This window comes from Triturus cristatus, chromosome 7 (assembly GCF_964204655.1).
Source record: "Triturus cristatus chromosome 7, aTriCri1.1, whole genome shotgun sequence".
NCBI lineage: Eukaryota > Metazoa > Chordata > Amphibia > Caudata > Salamandridae > Triturus > Triturus cristatus.
The window spans coordinates 866,191,788-866,210,824 of NC_140590.1; the positions used below are offsets into that span (position 1 = coordinate 866,191,788).

General features: G+C 44.6%; 1 protein-coding gene across 1 annotated transcript in view; it reads right to left on the reverse strand.

Moving 5' to 3' along the window:
• The window catches only part of TMCO6 (transmembrane and coiled-coil domains 6), a 167,839-nt gene that overhangs the window by 72,456 nt on the left and 76,346 nt on the right, over positions 1–19,037 (reverse strand). The window contains exon 10 of the mRNA XM_085617809.1: positions 18,187–18,361. Coding sequence (XP_085473935.1) covers positions 18,187–18,361 — 175 coding nt within the window. The remainder of the gene's footprint in view (positions 1–18,186; positions 18,362–19,037) is intronic.

Genomic DNA, 19,037 nt, shown 5'->3' on the forward strand with positions numbered 1-19,037 from the left:
AGCAGAGGTTGATGATGGCAAAAGTGTCCTGTCTTGATAGAGAGCGATAAAGTATGAGCAAAAAATAGAGTTTTTACATCTGTACTGCAGGGTTCTGATATAGTGTGATTAGATAATTTACTATGCTAACTCCATTCTTTGCATAATGGGAACAAGGGGCTTGTGTCTGGCCCTACACACAGTAGCCTTCACCACAGTTTGAACAAATATTAAGTTCAAATATTACAAATGTGATGGTTATAGTATAGTTTCAGTAAAATCGTTTATGCCTGAAATAAATAGGCCATATTGCTTTTGAACCATTGTTTCAGTCAGTTGGTTTGTGTACTTTTATAGGTTTACATCAAAAGCTTGAATACTAGTCGCTTGACACAAGAATTTCTAGCCATCTCTACATTGTGCAGGGATTATCACATTTCTCTACATGCCCATAAGGTTTGAAGCCATTTCAACATGTGGATTTTTGTTAATATTGTATGTTTCAGGATTTGTAGACATTCGTAGTGAAGCACTGAGTGGCTTTTAGACTTTGTTACATAAAGCGGTTGGTTATGGTGCCAACCAACGACTGGGTTTTTTTAGGTCTCGCCTGACGTAGACTGCGCACATGCGCAGTCTCGCTGGCGAGATTTAATGATTTGGGGTATTTTGTTTAAAGGGCATTAAGCCCCACCCCTCTTTTTCATCGGCTGGCGTCACCGTTTATGCTAAACGTGGCCAGCCATTGGTAAAGAGTTGGTAGTGACGTTTTCGTTCGGCTTTTTCTGCCGTTCCACTTGGACGGCCTCGCCTGCTTTCCTTCTGAAATAAAAGGTTTCTTATCTTTATGGGGCCATACACATAGCCCCATAAAGATAAGAAACCTTTTAGCAGGCGAGGCCGTCCAAGTGGGACGGCAGAAAAAGAGAAAAGCATACGTCATGGCAAGCGCTTGTTTAACTATATCTTTGATCCCGCCCCCACGCTCACTGACCCCGCCCACATTGCATGCAACAATGCATCATAGTTCGCATGCTTTTTTTTAATGGACTTCGGCTGCCGCTTAATAGAAAAGACGACATTGACTTTATCTATTCATGTTTAGAGATATGATCATGGTATTAAAGCCTGGAGTATGTTTCCGTGACCTGAAATGCAATTTAAATGGCGAATGCATTACGTTAACAAAACACTGGGGCACCCTTCCAATAAATCGAGCCTTATCGGTGTTGGGACCTAAGATCAGTGTTGCATGATAACTTATTATGGCAAGGGCACCCCAGCGCTGATCCTTTTCATCAGATTATTATACCCACATGTTTTTGCACTTGACCTAACGTGGCAGCCGAACCAGACGCACGATATAACAGGATTTCGGTCTAGCTTCGAAGAGATTCACTCTCCAATTGAAACGAGGCACTCTCATCATACTACTAAGTGCTCATTGGAGAGAGCAAAAGAACAACACTGGCCCAATCAGACAAATGCGTCTTTCGTGTGGACCAATTGCAAGCCTGGGGCAGAGGAGCGCGCAACATGTTTGATCACCGTGAAGTGAACCTAGAACTGGAAGGGGGAATGGAGGAGTGGATTTTTGACTAGAGTTAGAGCTGCGGTCTCTGGAGCCGTCCAGGGGGTTGCAACGTGGCTATCATGGCTTCCACCTATACTGCTGTGCTGCTGGTTGACACATCCCCCGCTAGCCCAGAGCACTGCTTGCGCCTCCGGCTGGTCGCTTTGCGGCTTTTAAACTATCTGGGCTGCCGCCTGGGTCCCGGCCACGTCCGCTGGACTCCCGGTGCTTCGACTCGCGTGGGCTCCATGGCCGGCCATCTCGTCTCTGCCGTCTTTGGGAACTCTGGGTATGCAGCTTTGAGGAGCTGGAAGAGGAGTTGGAGATTCGAGGGGGATCGGGAGCCCTCGCATGCTACACGCACCCGAGTCCCGCCGCCGGTTTCCTTGACGCACACTGCACTGAAGGGGACGCTGTTGGATTACCAGTGGGATCGGCTGGACATCACTTCGCCAGCCAAGCCATCTCTGTTGCGGTCTAGGGGGATTAGGCGAAGTCCCTCCAAGGAGCCAAGGAGCCACTACAGACTCCTGGGCATACCTCTCCAAAGAGCCGCACCGCCATATTCCTACTCGCCCCCTGTCCACATTCAGAGGGGGATTGCGGCGCTTTCTGGTGGGAGCTGAGGCTGAACTTTCCAAAGGGGGGGCCATCTGCCAGGAGCTGAGAGGCAAGCTATTTCCCAGGCCCCTTCAGGACTTGATCAACAGCAGAAGTGTCGCTCTCTATTGGGTGGACACCTCCGAGCAGAACAAGGTGAATCATACTAAAGTTTGGGCATGTCTGATGTGTCCGCAGATGCAATGTCAGTCACTCTCCACACCCTACTCTTAAGGGTGAGGTCAGGATCCCCAGTGAATTGGGTGACTGTTGGGATCACTCTTTGTTCAGCTTCGTCTTTTTGAACTAGGTTTGGACTAGATGTAGGCCGTAATAGAAATGTCATGGTTGGGTTGAGCTTCAGGTAGATGCTGAACTTCCATTTCTGGTTAAGGTGCTGCCTGCTTGAGGTGTTGGATGTGTGGAGCTGATTAGACTTTAAAGTTCAGTTGGCGTCGCCATCGGGTTCCATGTAAATGCTGCAGATTACCAAGCAAGATAGAACCCTGTCTGCAGCTGATAGTGATCGTCTGATCCCTGGGTGTGGTCATGTGAACCAACTCGGGTCTGTTGACTTGGCAGGAGGGGAACCAATGAAAGATGTTGCTCATGAATCCCAGTAGAATCATAATGGTATGGGTTAGGATGAGATCACCAATGTCGAAAGTAGTTTAGAGTTCTTTCAGTGTCAGTAAGCAGGTATCACCTTTTCCTATGGTTAGGAGGGCACCGCCTACGATATGCAGGTACCTCTAGGTGTATCTTTATTTACAGTACAAAAGTGATGTAGCAGGGTAACTTCTGTGCGCTATCGTGTTAAATATTTAATGCACTAAGTCCAAAATGTTGCTCCAGGGATGTGAAGCAGCCTCTGCACCCTTCAAGTAGGTGACCGGACTGCCCCCAATCGCAATCCCGAGCACCAATGTTCAAATCACGGTTTCCACGAGTTGATGCAAATATGTTCTCTTTATTTTCAGTCTTCGTATGTCTTCCAAATGTAGTCTGTAGATAAAATATATATACATGTAATCCTATCATCATCAAGGACTGTATAAACAATAAAACCTATCCGCACCCTCACTATATCTTGCAAACAAACCATATCCATTCTGCACGGATATGGTACGTTAGGAAGATATAGTGAGGGTGCTGCTATGTTTTAGTATTAATATAGTCCTTGATAATGATAGGATTACATGCATATATATTTTATTTACATACAGACTGTGTACTTGGAAGACTTTGGAGAATTTTGACTGATTTGGGTTGGCAACCGCATTGATTAATATGGTAAGGAGTTGATCCTTAGGGGGCTTACACTTGGTTTGGACTTTGGTCAAATATGGGAGCACTAATGGCATTACTTTATCCATTTAGGACATTGAAAGGCAGTATACGATATTGTGTGCTCGTAATAACCGCACCTTTACAATAGACAGAATAGATGAGTAGGTTTTGAACGGAATCAGTCTGCTTATGGCTGATCTTTTGGTTTGAGCACAATACAGTGGAGTGATGCATAACATGATTTTGCTAAAATAAATTATTAGGTAATCCTTCACGTCCTGTTTTTTTCTTTTATTTGTTTGCCCTTAGTATGCATAAACATATTTGTTGACAACAGATTTCACTGATCACAAGACCGTTCCAGGGTGTAACCATTGTACTAGAACACGGTCACATTGGATGTCTATGGCAGTATCTATACTTTCAGCCATTTAGCTAAGGCTACTCAGCTTCTAAATTTGTAGTTCCTTACGCATCAAATTCTTATCTTGGATCTATTGGTTTTTCTAATGTTTGTTGATACTTGCCACTTAACGGTCTTTTCTCCTAAAATGTAACTGACAGCTTGGAGAAATCTTACCGGTTGCAAATCTCTGGCAAGAAGACTCTAGATAGACTCTCCCCACCTCCCCAAGACATTGCCTCATAGTTTATCAAATCTCGCAGCATCAAAAATAAAACTTTGCAGCACACAATTGAATTTTGTTACTTCAAAATTGTTTGTTTTCAGCCTTTAAAATGGAAGCTATTTGAGCAAAAGTATTAGATTTGAAATAGGCATGTTTAAGGTAACGGAGTTGTATTGTCTTTACCTATCTTGCTTGAACAAGCTGCAGTTTGTACTACCCATTGCGGAGCCTGATGGGTTAAAAGGAAGTGCTTCCATGGAGGTCACCCCATAAGCAAACTATACCTTTATACTTTCTCAGAACGAATGTTATATCCCTTTGAGTGCCGTGTACTCTTTTGAATGAGCCCTGTAGATTCTTTATCCACTTCTACTTGTAGACTCCCACTACAAGAGGAGTCTCCATGCACTGAGAGCAGGTCGCTCTGCTCTACACCATCATCTGTGCAAGTGGCCTCCCTTTAATATCCCTCTGTAGGTCACCTCACTCTGCCCCTTCTCTTTGCTGGTGTCCCATGTCTACCCTTCCCTGTGTATAAGATCAGTTCCTGGTCCTTCTATGTGCAGGTGGCATGTCTCTATCCCTTCCTATAAAATTGACATACCCTTTCCTATGCATTGTATTTCTCTTTCTGCTTTCTCGCTGCACACTGCCCCATTCCAAATTTGTATGTTGTCAGCATATCTACCTGTACCTTGTGCAGATAGCCCTGTCTCCTGCTTTCTTGTTACCTGTGAAAGTGGCCATTGTACCCTTTTCCTTTGTTGGACACTTATTCATAAAACTTGTCAATAAAGATGCTATTTCTCTGCCCCATACAAATGCAGACGTTCTCCATTTGTGTTCCCTGTATTGGTGGTCTCTTGTCTGCACCTTCGATATCAGATAGTCCCTTTTTTGTGGTTGTGTGACCTCTTTTCCTTCCCCCTTGTAAACCACTCCCATCAGGTCTCTGCCTTCCACTTTAGACCCCTGTGGCCCCAAAGTATTAAGTTACAAATATTGCTAATCTCTAGTGTTAACAAACTTTGTAGATTAAGTCTCCAGGCTTCTGTCATCTTGATGGCTCTCATGAATCAACTCATCTAGCCTGCACATTCGCTATCTCCATTATACTTAAACTGACTAATTTCTGCGCCTGTAAAAATAATTGAATTTTGTGTGTAGAGTAGTGCTCGAATGCAGTGTGTCTCGTGCCTAGCATGTCTGTTTATGCCGTTGAGTTCTAGATTGTGATTTAAGAGCGGACATTCCTAGAAGTGCAGTTATCTACTGGCTGGCTAGTGAGAGTCCTCTCCGAGCTGTTGTACTTAATAAAAACCACTTGCCTCTTCTTCTGCTGTGCCCATGCAGTTGCCTCCATAACAATTATGGAGACGAGGGTGGGATTCGATCAGCAAGGAAGGAGGCATTACTGTTGAGTGCTCTCGGCAAAGCGGATCAACGCGTGTTTAGATATTTAACTCCAGCTGTGGAGGCAAATGGTCAGCCCAATCAAGATGTGCTTAAGGAAGCTAGGGGCAGATTGGAAGTACGGTATGCAAAAGGGGAGAACCTTGTCATGACTAGGTAGGAGTTTTTTATACTCCACATCAGAAAATTGAAGAGACCGTTAATGAGTTTGTAGCTAAGTTACATGAATTGTCTACCAAATGTCGTTTTGGGGTTTATAACAGATGAGTTCATCAGGGATCAACTCATTGTACAATGCAAGAATAAGAAGATTCAAGAAAGGTTGTATGTCGCCAAGAACCCAACATTGAGTGATGCTATAGGTATTGCCAAAGTTTTAGAACAATCATATTTGTGTATGAAGGAACTGGAGAAGGATCATGGAGTCGAGGTCTCTGAAATACGAGCTATAAGTAGGTCGGGTTGTGAAACTTTCGCTGCAGTAAAACCCAGCAGTACAAAGGGAAAGACTAATGGTTCATCCACACAACCACTTAAAGGTTGCAATCGTTGTGGTAGCAGGAGTTATACATCTGACTTGAAGTTTTGCTTTGCCAGTAATGAGTGCAAAAGATGTGGTCGCTTTGGGCATTTTGCAAAGGTGTGTAGGGTGGTGCATGGTGGAAAAGTAGCATTTATCTCTGAAATTCCCCCTGAGCCTGTTGATATGCCAGAAAGAATATTGAGCCTAGAAGGTGAAAGTGAAATGCTTGAGGAGTCAAATGAAGAATAGACCCAAAGCTATGGTCAAAATAAATGACTGTGAGGTGCAACTTGTTGTGTACACGGGTTTGATATACACCACTGTGCCTAAAAACTTATTAGTGTAATTATGGGGAGGCATGATGTTAGAACCCAAGAACATTTCGCCTTCTGGGTAACAAGGGGAAGTTATCAACATTGTGGGGTTTGTGCAATCTAAAATAGAATTGGGTGGTAGGAGCAAACGAGGAAAGGTATACATGGCTGAGCAAGGTCATTGTCAACCCTAGGGCACCCACACAGGTGATGGTGGTGGATCAAGAATCAGTTCCTGAGATTTTGGACTCAATGAAGGAAGTGTTTGACAATAAACTGGGCATGTTGAAGGGATATGTGCACAAGATCATACTCCAGAAGGAAGCAGTTCCTGTCCAACACAAGCTAAGGAGAGTTCCTATTATTGTCATGGAGGGGTGAAAGAGTTTCATCAGTGAAATGATGGTACCTTTTAAGCAGGTAAGAAAGTTGTGTGGCAGTGTCAGTGTGGCCCTTTATCAAAGTACTGGATGAAATGACCATGTGTGGTGAAAGGGTTTTGATGGGAGGGGATAGGTTCGGGTCTCCTTTGGGTTTGAGGACAAAACTAATAAACATGGCGCATGAAGGACAATTGGGGCAGGGTTTGACTCCGCATCGTCTGAAAGCACATTTCTGGTGGCAATGTATGGATGACCAGGTCATTGTGTGGGTGGTGAGATGCAATGTTTGCAAAGAAGGGGAAAAAAGACTCCAAGTGGGTAGGCAGTCTGTCATGTGCCTGTTGGTAAATGAGGCATTAGTTGTGTGGCTTGCACAAGTAATGGGTCTACTTTTTGCCTTCACTGAAAACCAACCACCCCATTCTAGTGCTTGACTCGCATAGGGTAGCATTGCAGAGCAGTCCAAGACCTACTCAAGGGAGTTGGTGTGGGCTAGTAATCACTATTCAGAGATGCGCAGTAATAACACTCAACAAATGATTGTCCAGCCTGTACTTTTCTTTAGAAAAAGGAAAAGTACATATATTGCACATACTACTCAATACTAAGCAACAATTTACAAATATACATAAGCTGATGGAAATACTTCTTGATGACATTGCGTAAACATTCCCACCCCTCCCACAGGTGGGGAGGGGGGTCTAATACCACCACTCACACGTATAAACATTATCTTGTCCCTAAATGCCAAGCGTTGACCATAACGTTGGGGGTTGGCCCTTACCACTGGCACCAAGTGAGTGGCTGCCCACCGCATTATTTCAACAAGCATTTCATAATGGGAAGACATGCTATTGTTACCTATAACCCTGATCGAGAGAACCTACTGCTGACCATAAAAAATACAACCTTTAATCACAGTGGCTGACCAGTCTTGTTATTCAACTAAAGCATTAGCAAGAATACATTCCTAACCAGGACTGGGAGTGAGGTGTACTTATCAAAACTGTTAGCATGAATAACACAATACAGTCCCATCCTTTAAAGGGCATCACATTAATAATTACATGGCTATGCAATCCTGATAAGGCACCCTGTTAGGGATGCTCTGCAAAGTATATTCAAAACTCAAATGTAACATAAAACCAGGCATGTGAAACTTAGTCCCCAAGGTACAACATTAGTGTGAATGCATATCTTTGTAATTACTCCCATACACCTCTAGAGGATGTCACCATATGATAGCTCATATTAAGCCTCTCATACCTGGGTGTAGTTCTAATCTTCAGCTATCCACGTTGTAGAGCAAAGGTTCCAGCATTAGGTAGGCTTTTAGGCATCCAAAAACCCTTGAGGAGTTATTTCTTTACAGTCACCAGAGACTTAGGGGTCTATTACGATGGCGGGCGCATCGCATCGTGAAATGGGACCGCCCGCTATGTGTGCAGCGGTCCCGCATACACAATTAGGATGTGCCCGCCCCACTGGCGTGCGCATCCCGCATTTTTTACATTGCTGTGGGCGGTGCTGTCAGCAGCACCCGCTGCAATACAAACAAGCATTTGCAATGCAATAGGTCTCGCATTAGTTAAACGTAGAGTTATTGGCTTTGCAATTGGAAAAGAAATGTGGCGTCCATTTGCCTTTGTTTTTCCATTTATTAAATTTTAAAGCAATGGCGCTACACCGTGCTTTAGGAGTTTAAAGCTAAGCGCAGCGTGCCCCTATTGCAATAAAACACTGTTGCACCAAGGATATTGCGCTGCATAACTAAACACTTATATGGTCCCAAAGGCGAGACCTATTGGTTATGTCAATGCTTGTTGCTTTTCTACCAGAGTTGGACGTTTCTAGATTTTGTTCACACACAAGATGTTTTTTTTTCAGATGCGTTTTTTCTGTATGTACATGAAGGAGGCTCAGCACTTACACTTCTTGTAAATATGCCTTCTTTCAATCACACCATGTTGTCTTCTATTGTTTTGGTGCTTTGGTTCGTATTTCCGTCGCTCGACTCATTAAGTTTAGCTTGCAGTATCAGCTTCTTGGGTCAGAGAATATGCTGACATTAGGTAGTTATTTAGCACACATACCTAAAAATGTCTCTATAACTTGAAATACTGCTAATATTTTTGTATGTTAGGCCACACTAAGAGACAGACGAGACACGTTTGTGGCAATTTCATAGAGGTGTGTCATCCTTATTTTAAATGTGTATAGATTTTACCTCCCAAGAAACATACAAAGGGCTCCTTTCTGAGTGTGGTACTGTCTGCAATGCACTTTACAGAGAGGCAAAATGGCGCAAGAGTGGTGGTTGCTTGTTGCCTACTGCAGAGAGATTATTAAAAAGGGGTTTCAACGCACTTGCATGCCAGTTTTTGAAAGTAGTTGTAGCGTGCGTTGAATTATGCACTGGTGTTTAAAATACTCGCTTTCTTTGCAGTAAACAGGGCGGCATTTGTCAATGGCGTCATGTTATTTCTAGTAATTGTGGTGAGGGTCCGCATTGTAGGCCTGAATGGCATTACGAGCCATCCCGATCACTGGTGCAAGCAAGGGATAGTGACATGCGTTCTACTGCTGTATGCAGGATAGAAAAGGACCCCAGATATGCACTTTCTGGTGACCTGGGGTCTTCTTTGGGCAGGATATATTAGCAGGACCACCGATTTCGGTGTTGATTTTACCACATGAGCAGACCAATTGTGTTCTTATCTGAATATATCTTTGGCTCTCAACCAGGACGTGATTCTTGCGCACACTTAGCGGACTTTGCATTTCTTACCAAACGGGAGGATGCGTGCAACTCACAGAGGAAGCTCATACTTTAGTTTTAAATGCTTTGGTCGTAGACTCAGAAAATAAACAATCTTTGCTATGTTGCACCTCTGTTTGCCAAAGATGCAACATATTTTCCTCGATCGCTTTATAGTGTGAGGAGTGACAATTACAAAATAAAGTAAATCAGGAGAGAGGGGTAGAGGGGGAGGGGCGGATGAAAACATAAAATAAAAGCGCTTATGTTTTGAACCGATCCTTGTTAGTCTGAAAGCAATTAACAAGGATCAGCTGAAAACATAAGCAATATTTTCCCAAACACACACCATTTCCCCCCTTTAAGAATTGTTATATTGGGGACTGCTTTCCTTACCTAAGCCGGGGAAGTTCATGGATCCTTCCTCTCTTACGAACCCCCCCCCCCACCATGTCCGTAGCTGGGCTGCGAGAGTGAAAGTGAGAAGGCTGGTCTTGCGCAGCTGCTGAAGCACTGGCTACAACTGGAGGAGAGGCAGCGCCGTGTGTGATGTAGAGGAGGAGTAAGGGAGGGTGGGGGTTGGCCCAATACGGAAGAACCAGGCAAACACCACTAAGGAGACATGCCGTGCTAAGCTAAGAAAATAAAGTAAGGCACAAGAAAAAGTAAAAAAGAAATATATATATATGAAAAAGTAAAGAAATAGAAAATAAATGGCAGGACAGCTGCTTTCAGTATGAGGCTTCCGCGCCAGTTAAAAAAAAGTAAATGACTAATGAAAGCGTTAGTGGAGAGCTTTTACACCGCAAGTAAGAATTGGAAAAAGAGGATCAGCCGAAGAACCTAATGCAAACAAGTGCCAACACGCCCACCGCCTTGTGAGAAGGGAGAAGTGAAGATATGCACCGGGCATGACGAGCAACAGACGACAAGTCCAGTTCAGGTGGGTGGGACCTAAGGGAGACAGGGCGGTCACCCAAAAGCCTCACTTTGAATTGGAGGCCAGCGTTTACCATAAAGGATGACGCTGGCCAATGAAAAGCATGGGCGGAGCTTCGAGCCCACTTCCAAAAGCAACCCGACGACAATAGATCTTGCAGAGCGCATGCGTTGCGATGCTAGGCGAGACCTAAAAAGGGTAGGGGAACAGAGAAAGGGACAAGAAAGAGAAAGCGAGAAACTAGTAGCGCAGAAGAGGGTGAAACTCAAGGGACATGGGGAGGCTTCCAGTTAGCTCGCTCCTCCATCAATACCCACAAGCTGAGGCATTTAGCTAACTAATACGACAACAAGGCAGACATGTGCCTATTGTGCAAAGTATTAGAGGGCGGGTTAAAATTCCATTCACGGGTCACATCAATGCGGGAGCCGCAAAAAACCTCAACTCAGATCTCTAACGGAAGACTCAGAATAAGAAGGAATTGGGTACAGTAGAGGGTTCCCTGGGTGCGGTACACCCACAAGGCCCTGTGATTTTCCCTCTAGGCGTGATACCCAAGAAAGAACCTGGGCAATACAGACTGATACACTACTTATCATTTCCTGAAGAGGAGTTGGTAAATGATAGGATCAACCCAGAAGCCAACGGTAGGGCATGCGTCAGTGGATGAGGCAATCGATCTAGTGTGTGCAGCCGGACTGGGAGCCTTGATGGCTCCACTTGCTGGACAACTTCTTATTAGTGGGTAGACTGGGGGGTGGGGGCGAAATGCAAAAGCTTGTGGAACGCCTTTTAGCGGCTAGCAGGTGAAATAGGTGTCCTACTGGCCTCAGACATGACAGTGGTGCCCACAACAAAGATTGTCTGACTGGGCACAGATTAGACTACATCGCCAGCATGCCCTGACAAGGTACAGGACATACCAAGAGGGATTAAGGCACCGGTAGGCAAAGAAAAGGCCACATTGGGGAAGCTGCAAGAGCTCATAGGAAAATCGAACTTCGCAGCAAGGGTGATCATGGCTGGGAGAGTTTTTTCAAGGAACCTCACCCAACTAACTACGGGGCTACAAAAGAAACACCACCATACAAGATCGGGGTCTGGTGCAAGACAGGACCTAAAAACCTGGTTGACCTTCCTGGAATATTTCAATGGCGTGCTCATATGGATGAAAGGTTGGGTGTCAGAAAAGCAAATTGCATTGTACATGAATGCTGCAGGCAGCTTGAGCTTTGGGGCAATCCTAGGAGACAGCGGGTGCATGGAAAATTGGCCCCATGAATGGGCCACATCTGGAATAACCAAGAATATAACATTCCAAGAGTTATTCCTCATAGTAGTAGCACTGACACTATGGCAAGGGAGGTTGAGAGTGATGAAGCTGACCCTATGGTCGGACAACTAGGCACTGGTGCACGCAATCAACAGTGGGGCAGCCAGGTGTCCGCAGGTGCTGATGCTCTTAAGGCACATGGTAAAGGTACAATTAACAAGTAACCTGGAGTTGAGGGTGAGGCATGTCCCAGGGGTCATTAACGCTTAAGCAGATGCACTCTCGAGATTCCAGATTAACAAATTCAGTAAGCTGGCCCCCGCAGCGGAGCAAGCAATGACCCATTTCGCAGACGAGCTCTGGCCCCTGCCGGATGTGACCTCTCCCAGCTGATAGAACATGCCCTTGCATCCAAAACAGCGCAGCAATACATGACATGCAAAAACAGTACAGACTCCTTAGGCCAGAGAAGACGGATATTAGATGGATGGGGTAGTATTGAATGTGCTAGGATCAGCAGGGGATCACTTGGGAGAAGTCGTACAAGGACTACGCAGCCGAACTGGACCTGCTCATTGTGCATTTGGGTGATGGGGGTGAACGACCTGTCCCAACTAGAAAGAAAAGCTGCTAGGGTGCATCAGGAGCGAAAAAATCATGGTTGCCAGATTATTTGGCTGCACCAGCCTGATATGGTCCGAAAGTATCCCCCGGCCTCTGGATGGAGGGGGAGCCTGGTCCGCCAGGACCCTGGATAAATGCAGAAAAAAGCTCAACAAGGCCGCTGTAAGGTTTTGCTGGGGAAACAGGTGGGAAACCATCGGGCATGGCCTGATAAACCAGAGGCACCCTGAATTCTTCAGCAGCGATGGGGTGCAACTCTCGAATGCAGGAACTGAGATTTTCTGGGCCAACCTACAGGTTGCAAAGGCACTGGCAGGGTGCAAATGGCAATGACCAACCAAATGGCGCAGACATAAGCCCACGAACAGCGTGGCGGTAAAGTAGAGGAGCTTAATTATGAGCATTTTTGCGCTTCACTCGGCGGGGCCCGTCTGTAAGAGGGAACCCGCCATTGTTTCCCGAACAGCTTTCTAGTTTTTCCCTGACACAAGGCTATTTGTTCAGCACGCTGGCGTGGACGCACAGCGTATGACAAAGAGCAGCACTTCAGTAGTTACGAGTGGAGAGTAACTGCGTATTTGCACAACTAAATTTAACAAATTTGCGTATTTTGCACTGAATGAGTGGCATTAGTAGAACTTACTTTTTTTAGTTGTTTTTAGTAATTTTAGCTGCCTCCGTTAGTCCCATTTTTGCACTTGACTCAGCGGTGCCAGTCTGTAAAAGCGGACCCGACATTTTTTTCCCGGTTTGCGCTCTAGTTTTTCCTTGACACGAGGCTATTTGTCGTGCTCTCCATGCCACTGGAATCAAGCTATCCTGGTTGAAGAGGGGTGACACCCCGAAACTGGTCCTAGGATGCTTGTTTCCAGTCCAGGGAGGACCTGGCTTGGCAGTTCGGGCTGGACTGTTCCCATGAGGCACAGGGTCAAGACTGATTTGCATATGGCTGGGTCCAATCTGGAATGGCGAGCAAAAAAACGATGGAATTAGGCCCAGATCTCTGTACTGGGGTGAACGTATGACATTGTTCTGCATTCTGTCCATCAACTGTTGTTTTTGCATTTGTCACCCCGAGTGGGACTGGTATGCTCAGACGTGAGTCCCGTGCTCTCCATGCCACTGGAATCAAGCTATCCTGGCTGAAGAGGGGTGAAACCCCGAAACCGTTCCTAGGATGCTTGCTTCCAGTCCAGGGAGGACCTGGCTTGGCAGTTCGGGCTGGAATGTTCCCATGAGGCACAGGGTCAAGACTGATTTGCATATGGCTGGGTCCAATCTGGAATGGCTTGGTGAGCAAAGAAACGATGGATTTAGGCCCAGATCTCTGTACTGGGGTGAATGTATGACATTGTTCTGCATTCTGTCCATCAACTGTTGTTTTTGCACGAGGCTATTTGTTCGGCACGCTGGCGTGGACACGCAGCGGGCGCGCCAAAGGCAAGCCCGTCTGCGCCCGTCCGCACACGGAACGCGCAAAGCGCCAGCCATGCTGCCCGTGACATGAGTAAAATATACTATTCCGGTGAGACACTACGGAAGATAGGTGAGGCCAGTGCTTCTGAGGTGGGCCTGCCTAAATTTGAGGAAACTGCTAGCCCTAAATCCGATTTTATTAGATCTAGATTTAGATTGGTCTGTGGTTTACTAAATATTAGATTTCTCCCGAGGCATTCCCTGGAGATTCAATTAATTACCGAAGCTCAGCATTTAGATGCTCTATTTATGAGCGAGATATGGACACATGCTGATTCGGTTCTCGAATTAGGTTTAGCATGCCCCCCTGGCTATAAGATATTTCATAAGCCAAGAGTTATAGGTAGAGGTGGACGGCTTGGTGTCTTGTTTAAAGAAAAGGGGGACTTTGTCCCTATGGATATCGATCTAGTGGAAGGATTTGAGCTCCTGGGGTTTTCCTTAAAGGATCCCGGAGGGCACGTATTGGATGGTATAGCTTGTTATAGACCCCCAGGTGCAGTTAGTCCACTTCAATTACAGACATTGATTGATGTTATTAACAACATGGCCCTCACCCATTCTAGATTGATCATTGTTGGGGATTTTAATCTATGGCCAAATGGAACGTTAGATGTACGATATAACAACCTTTTTCAATTTTGTGAAAGTTTAGGCCTACTACAAAGGGTGACAGGACCTACCCATGTGGAGGGGCACACACTTGACCTTATCTTTGGTGAGGAAGATTTCATCGGACATGTGAAGGTGCTCCCAGTTGATTGGACCGATCACCATTTGGTCAACTTTTTTACATTTATCCCCAATAAAGGAGCTCTAGCCTCTACAGAAGCTAGAAGCTTTTCGAGCAGAGACTGGAAGGGGATTTTGGGTAAAGCAAGGCTTTCTCCCACGTTTGACACTAAAGGATACTTTGATACTTCCATATCAATAGAGGAGAATTATGCGGACAGATTATGACAACAGTCCACGAGACTGCTCCTCTGAAAGATCGAAAGAGAAGTGGTAGACCCTCGGCCAGACGGTTTAATGACAAACTAAAAACCCTAAAAATGAAATGTAAACAGGCTGAAAGAAAATGGAAAAAGTTTTATGCAGACGAGGACAAGACTGCATGGAAATTAGACCTTAGTTATATACAAAAAATAAATATTTTCCACTAAGGCAGAATATTTTGCTGAACGCACAAAATAAATCCAAATGTATTTTTAAAATAGTTGATATCATCACTAATCCGCAGTGTGTAGAAAATATAACTCAGCCAACCCAAGATCTATGTGACAGATTAGCGTCCTTTATTGATGAAAAAATAAGTACTATCATCAAAGGTCTCTATCAGTAGGTGAAGAAGCTGGGATTAACGGGGCGGCAGTCCCGTTCACTGGTATAGTCAAGGCATTTTCTGTGGAAATCCTGTCTGGCATAGGGACTACCAACATGAGCCTACTGGAGCATTTTGAGCTCCCTTCGGAGGAAGAATTTGGTAGAGTTGCCTTGGGCGTCTCTTCTGGCTCACCGCTGGATCCCCTTCCACATCAAATCTGGAAGGAATTTGCCTCAGACCTTTTTCCTAGACTCTGGCAGATTTGCAATCAATCACTATCTTGTGGGGTTGTGCCCTCTGTCTGGAAACAGGCTTTGGTTACGCCTCTTTTGAAGGAGGCCACTCTTGACCCAACCTGTCCGGGTAGTTATCGGCCTATTTCTCTTCTACCTTACCCAGTGAAAAACGTTGAACGGCTGGTCAGCAAATCTCTGTCTCAGTTCCTAGAATGTAACAACAAGCTGGCGGATGTACAATTTGGCTTCCACCCGGAACATGGGACAGAGACTGCTCTGGTAACCGTGATGGACAATCTTCGTCTAATGACAGGGGGCAATCAGCAATACTTATTTTGCTTGACCTGTCTGCCGCTTTCGACACGGTTAACCATGACATTTTGTTGACCCGCCTAGAGGAGATGGGAATAGTAGGCACTGCCTTGGACTGGTTTCAATCCTATCTTTCCGGTAGGGGTCAGGCAGTGGCCCTACCTCCATTCCAATCTGCCTTTCTCCACATTAGGAATGGCGTACCAAGGGTCTGCCATCAGCCCGATTCTATTTAATATATATCTGAGCCCATTAATGGACATAATTCGGGCTCACAATGTGAAGCTAGTTAATTGTGCTGATGACACTCAGATTATTTTATCCTTGGATGGATCACAGTCTAACGCCTTGGAGAATTTCCATGCCTGTAAGCTTGATACTTCGCAGTGGCTTCGGAACAACTTTTTACAATTCAATTTGGAAAAGACGAAATTTTGTACTGTTCTGATGGGAAGGTCATGCCGCCCCTTCCTCATAATTTTTGGCATCTCGCAACTTCTACACCTTTGGTTCCGACTAACATGGCGCGAAACTTGGGAGTTACATTTAGCGCCAATTTGTCTTTGGAGTCGCAAGTGAATAAGACGGTGGGAAGTTGCTTCGGTCTGATCAGGGCTTTGAGATTCTCCCACTGCTTCCAAATTCAGTCAAAGCCTTAATAGTACAAGGCATAAGTTTAAGTAGACTTGATTATTGTAACGCCCTATTGTTGGAGTCACCTAAGTATTCAAAATGCGGCAGCAAAACCGGCATTGTCCAGACCACGAGACTCCTCTGCATCATTGTGTTTGGCCGAGTTACACTGGCTGCCAGTACTGCAAAGAATACACTTTACATCCCTATGCATAGTGTTTAGGGCTTTGCATGGTGCTGGTCCAAAGCTGTTGCAGAAGAAACTGGCCTGGTATACTACTACTCGGCGACTTCACTCCTCTTCTGCCTGTTTAGCGAAGGTCTCCAGATTAAAAAAAGCTAGAACTGGAGGGAGGGCTTTTAGTTTTGCAGCTGCAAGGTTATGGAATGAGCTACCATTGGAAATTAGACAGTGTAATACCTTATCTTTGTTTAGGAAACGAATTAAAACTTGGCTGTTCCCTAGAAAATTATCTTGTTGTTTCTCTCCACTTCACGTTCTGACGGCTGCGTTTTGTACGATAGCGCCAGGGTACCCACTGTGAGCAGGTGAAGGTTGCACGTTAAGCCTAAAAGAGATTGTGGGATTACCCCCTGCACTGAAAGTAAATTCCAGCTCAAAGACATCGCTAACTGTCAAAATGATATATGGCATGATTTATGACAAGCCAGCAATAACCCCGTCTACTTGATTTATAGCGTGATTTGTGATGACAGGACTAGCGGTATGGCGTGATTTAGGCAGGGGCTTTAAAGTTGATGACAATTAAAATTACAGTGATTGATTTATGACATGCAAGCACACTGTAGGATTTATGACCCCAAATAAAGTTTACAGAGGATACATGTTGTGAATCCATTTGAACAATAAAGCTGCGGCCAAATACTTCCAAACACATACAAATGGTGTAGTGCCTCATAAGAATGGGAGAAGCTGCGTGCGAGGTTTAAAGTACACATCTCATTAATCTGCAATTGTAAAGGGTGCTTTCATGCCAGTATTGGTTTTAATTGATGAAATCAGTGAAGTTTCCTGATAATGCAAGTTTAAAATATTGACTTACATATTCACAGTGCTTTATGTCACAGACTGAGACCTCTTAGTACTAAAAATACACAAGTCATTATTCTCCACTGCACCAATCAGGTTCTGGTAACAGATACAGACCCCTGCAGGACATTAAGTATTAAAGGTTCCATAACGTAAGAATGTGCATTTCCCACTGATTAACTTACATTTATTTTTCATTTAAGCTGTGCATTATTAGTTACCTGAAGGCGAAAGATCAAAAAAAGTAACAGAATGTTGTTTATTTTAGCCATGGCTTTGACCCGCCCCCACGCCTAATAACCCTGCTTCCATTTGGATGCAGCATCACAGTTCCCATACGTTTTTTAAAATGTACTTCGACCACTGCACTGCAGATAATGCAGGAGCAGAGTGTCTAATCAAAGGACCCCCTTACAAAACAGCTGTGACAAACACTGGAGACCGGAGCACTAGCAGTTTTAGATGCTCATATCCAGGGTGGATTGTCCTCTCAGGACCTGGTCCAGCCTCAGGAAGCAGCGATGTCCGCATATTTTTTATTATACCAGTAATGAAAACTGGTCAATAATAACATATCATTCACTGCTGGTATAATACAAGAAAGTGGCAGAAACAAGGAGGGTGAGCCACTACCGATTAGACCACTTATTTAGGAATACACACTTTCTGTTTTCCTCATCCATAAGTAATACATGACAAAACATGATATGTAATAATCATAGCTAATCCGTCCTTAGAAGGGAAATATGGAGCATGCTGTGCATATAAAAGTACAGTCACCAAATGCCTGAAGTGGAAAAAACAATGATTCATTTATGCCAGAGCCCTGGTTGGGACCCCATTATCTGAAGTTACCCGTCAGGTTGTTGAGGAGCCACAGGCACTCTGACACCATGAAAGGATGCTGCTGTAGAAAGATCTTCATGAAGATAAAGATGGCGCCTAATAGCTGCCCATCCTTGATTTGCACCTGGCCCGCTTCATCCTCCGCCAGCAGATTTCCGAGACACCGCAGTGCAGGACACAACAACTGGAATACCAAAAGGAGCAAAAATTAACATCAGGTTGAGAGAGATTATTCTATTTAGCAGACACAAGAACTCTGCAGTGGTATCTTGCATGAACGTGTTTACAAGTGTTTATAAAACCAATGGCGTAATATGGTGATGCCGGATTAATGTTAGGTTGACTGTGGGCATGCGCTTTAGAGATCTGAATCAAATCGGATGGGTTGCCATTTGAGTGTTTACAAGTCTAAGGGATGTTTAGAAGTGACTAGACAACAAGGAACTGGGTTAATAGGATAGAAAGGTATAGAATATTTTGTGGCGGTTAGGATTCAGACAGAGGTCCTAAAAACTTATTATTATTATATTTATTGTGTAAATGATCCTATCCTCAAATGTACGCAGTGTCTTCTGTGAGACGTAAGGGCGAGTGGTTGTGTAAAGTTTTACCCACTACAGAAGGGCAATGTGTTCCTCCTTTCTTGCGCATTAAAATCAACAACAGACAGTACAAACTATTGAAAATTCGATATTCCCTACAAATAACTCATTACAGGGTTTCAAAAAAATCAAGGATCATTAATATTTGATCTTAGAAATTTCGATGAAGCCAAGTATTCCACATTTAGTTACAAGTAACAATGAGGCTGGAAACCAAAAGCTGAACACAGGAAGAAGTTCAGAGTTTGAAATAGTGCT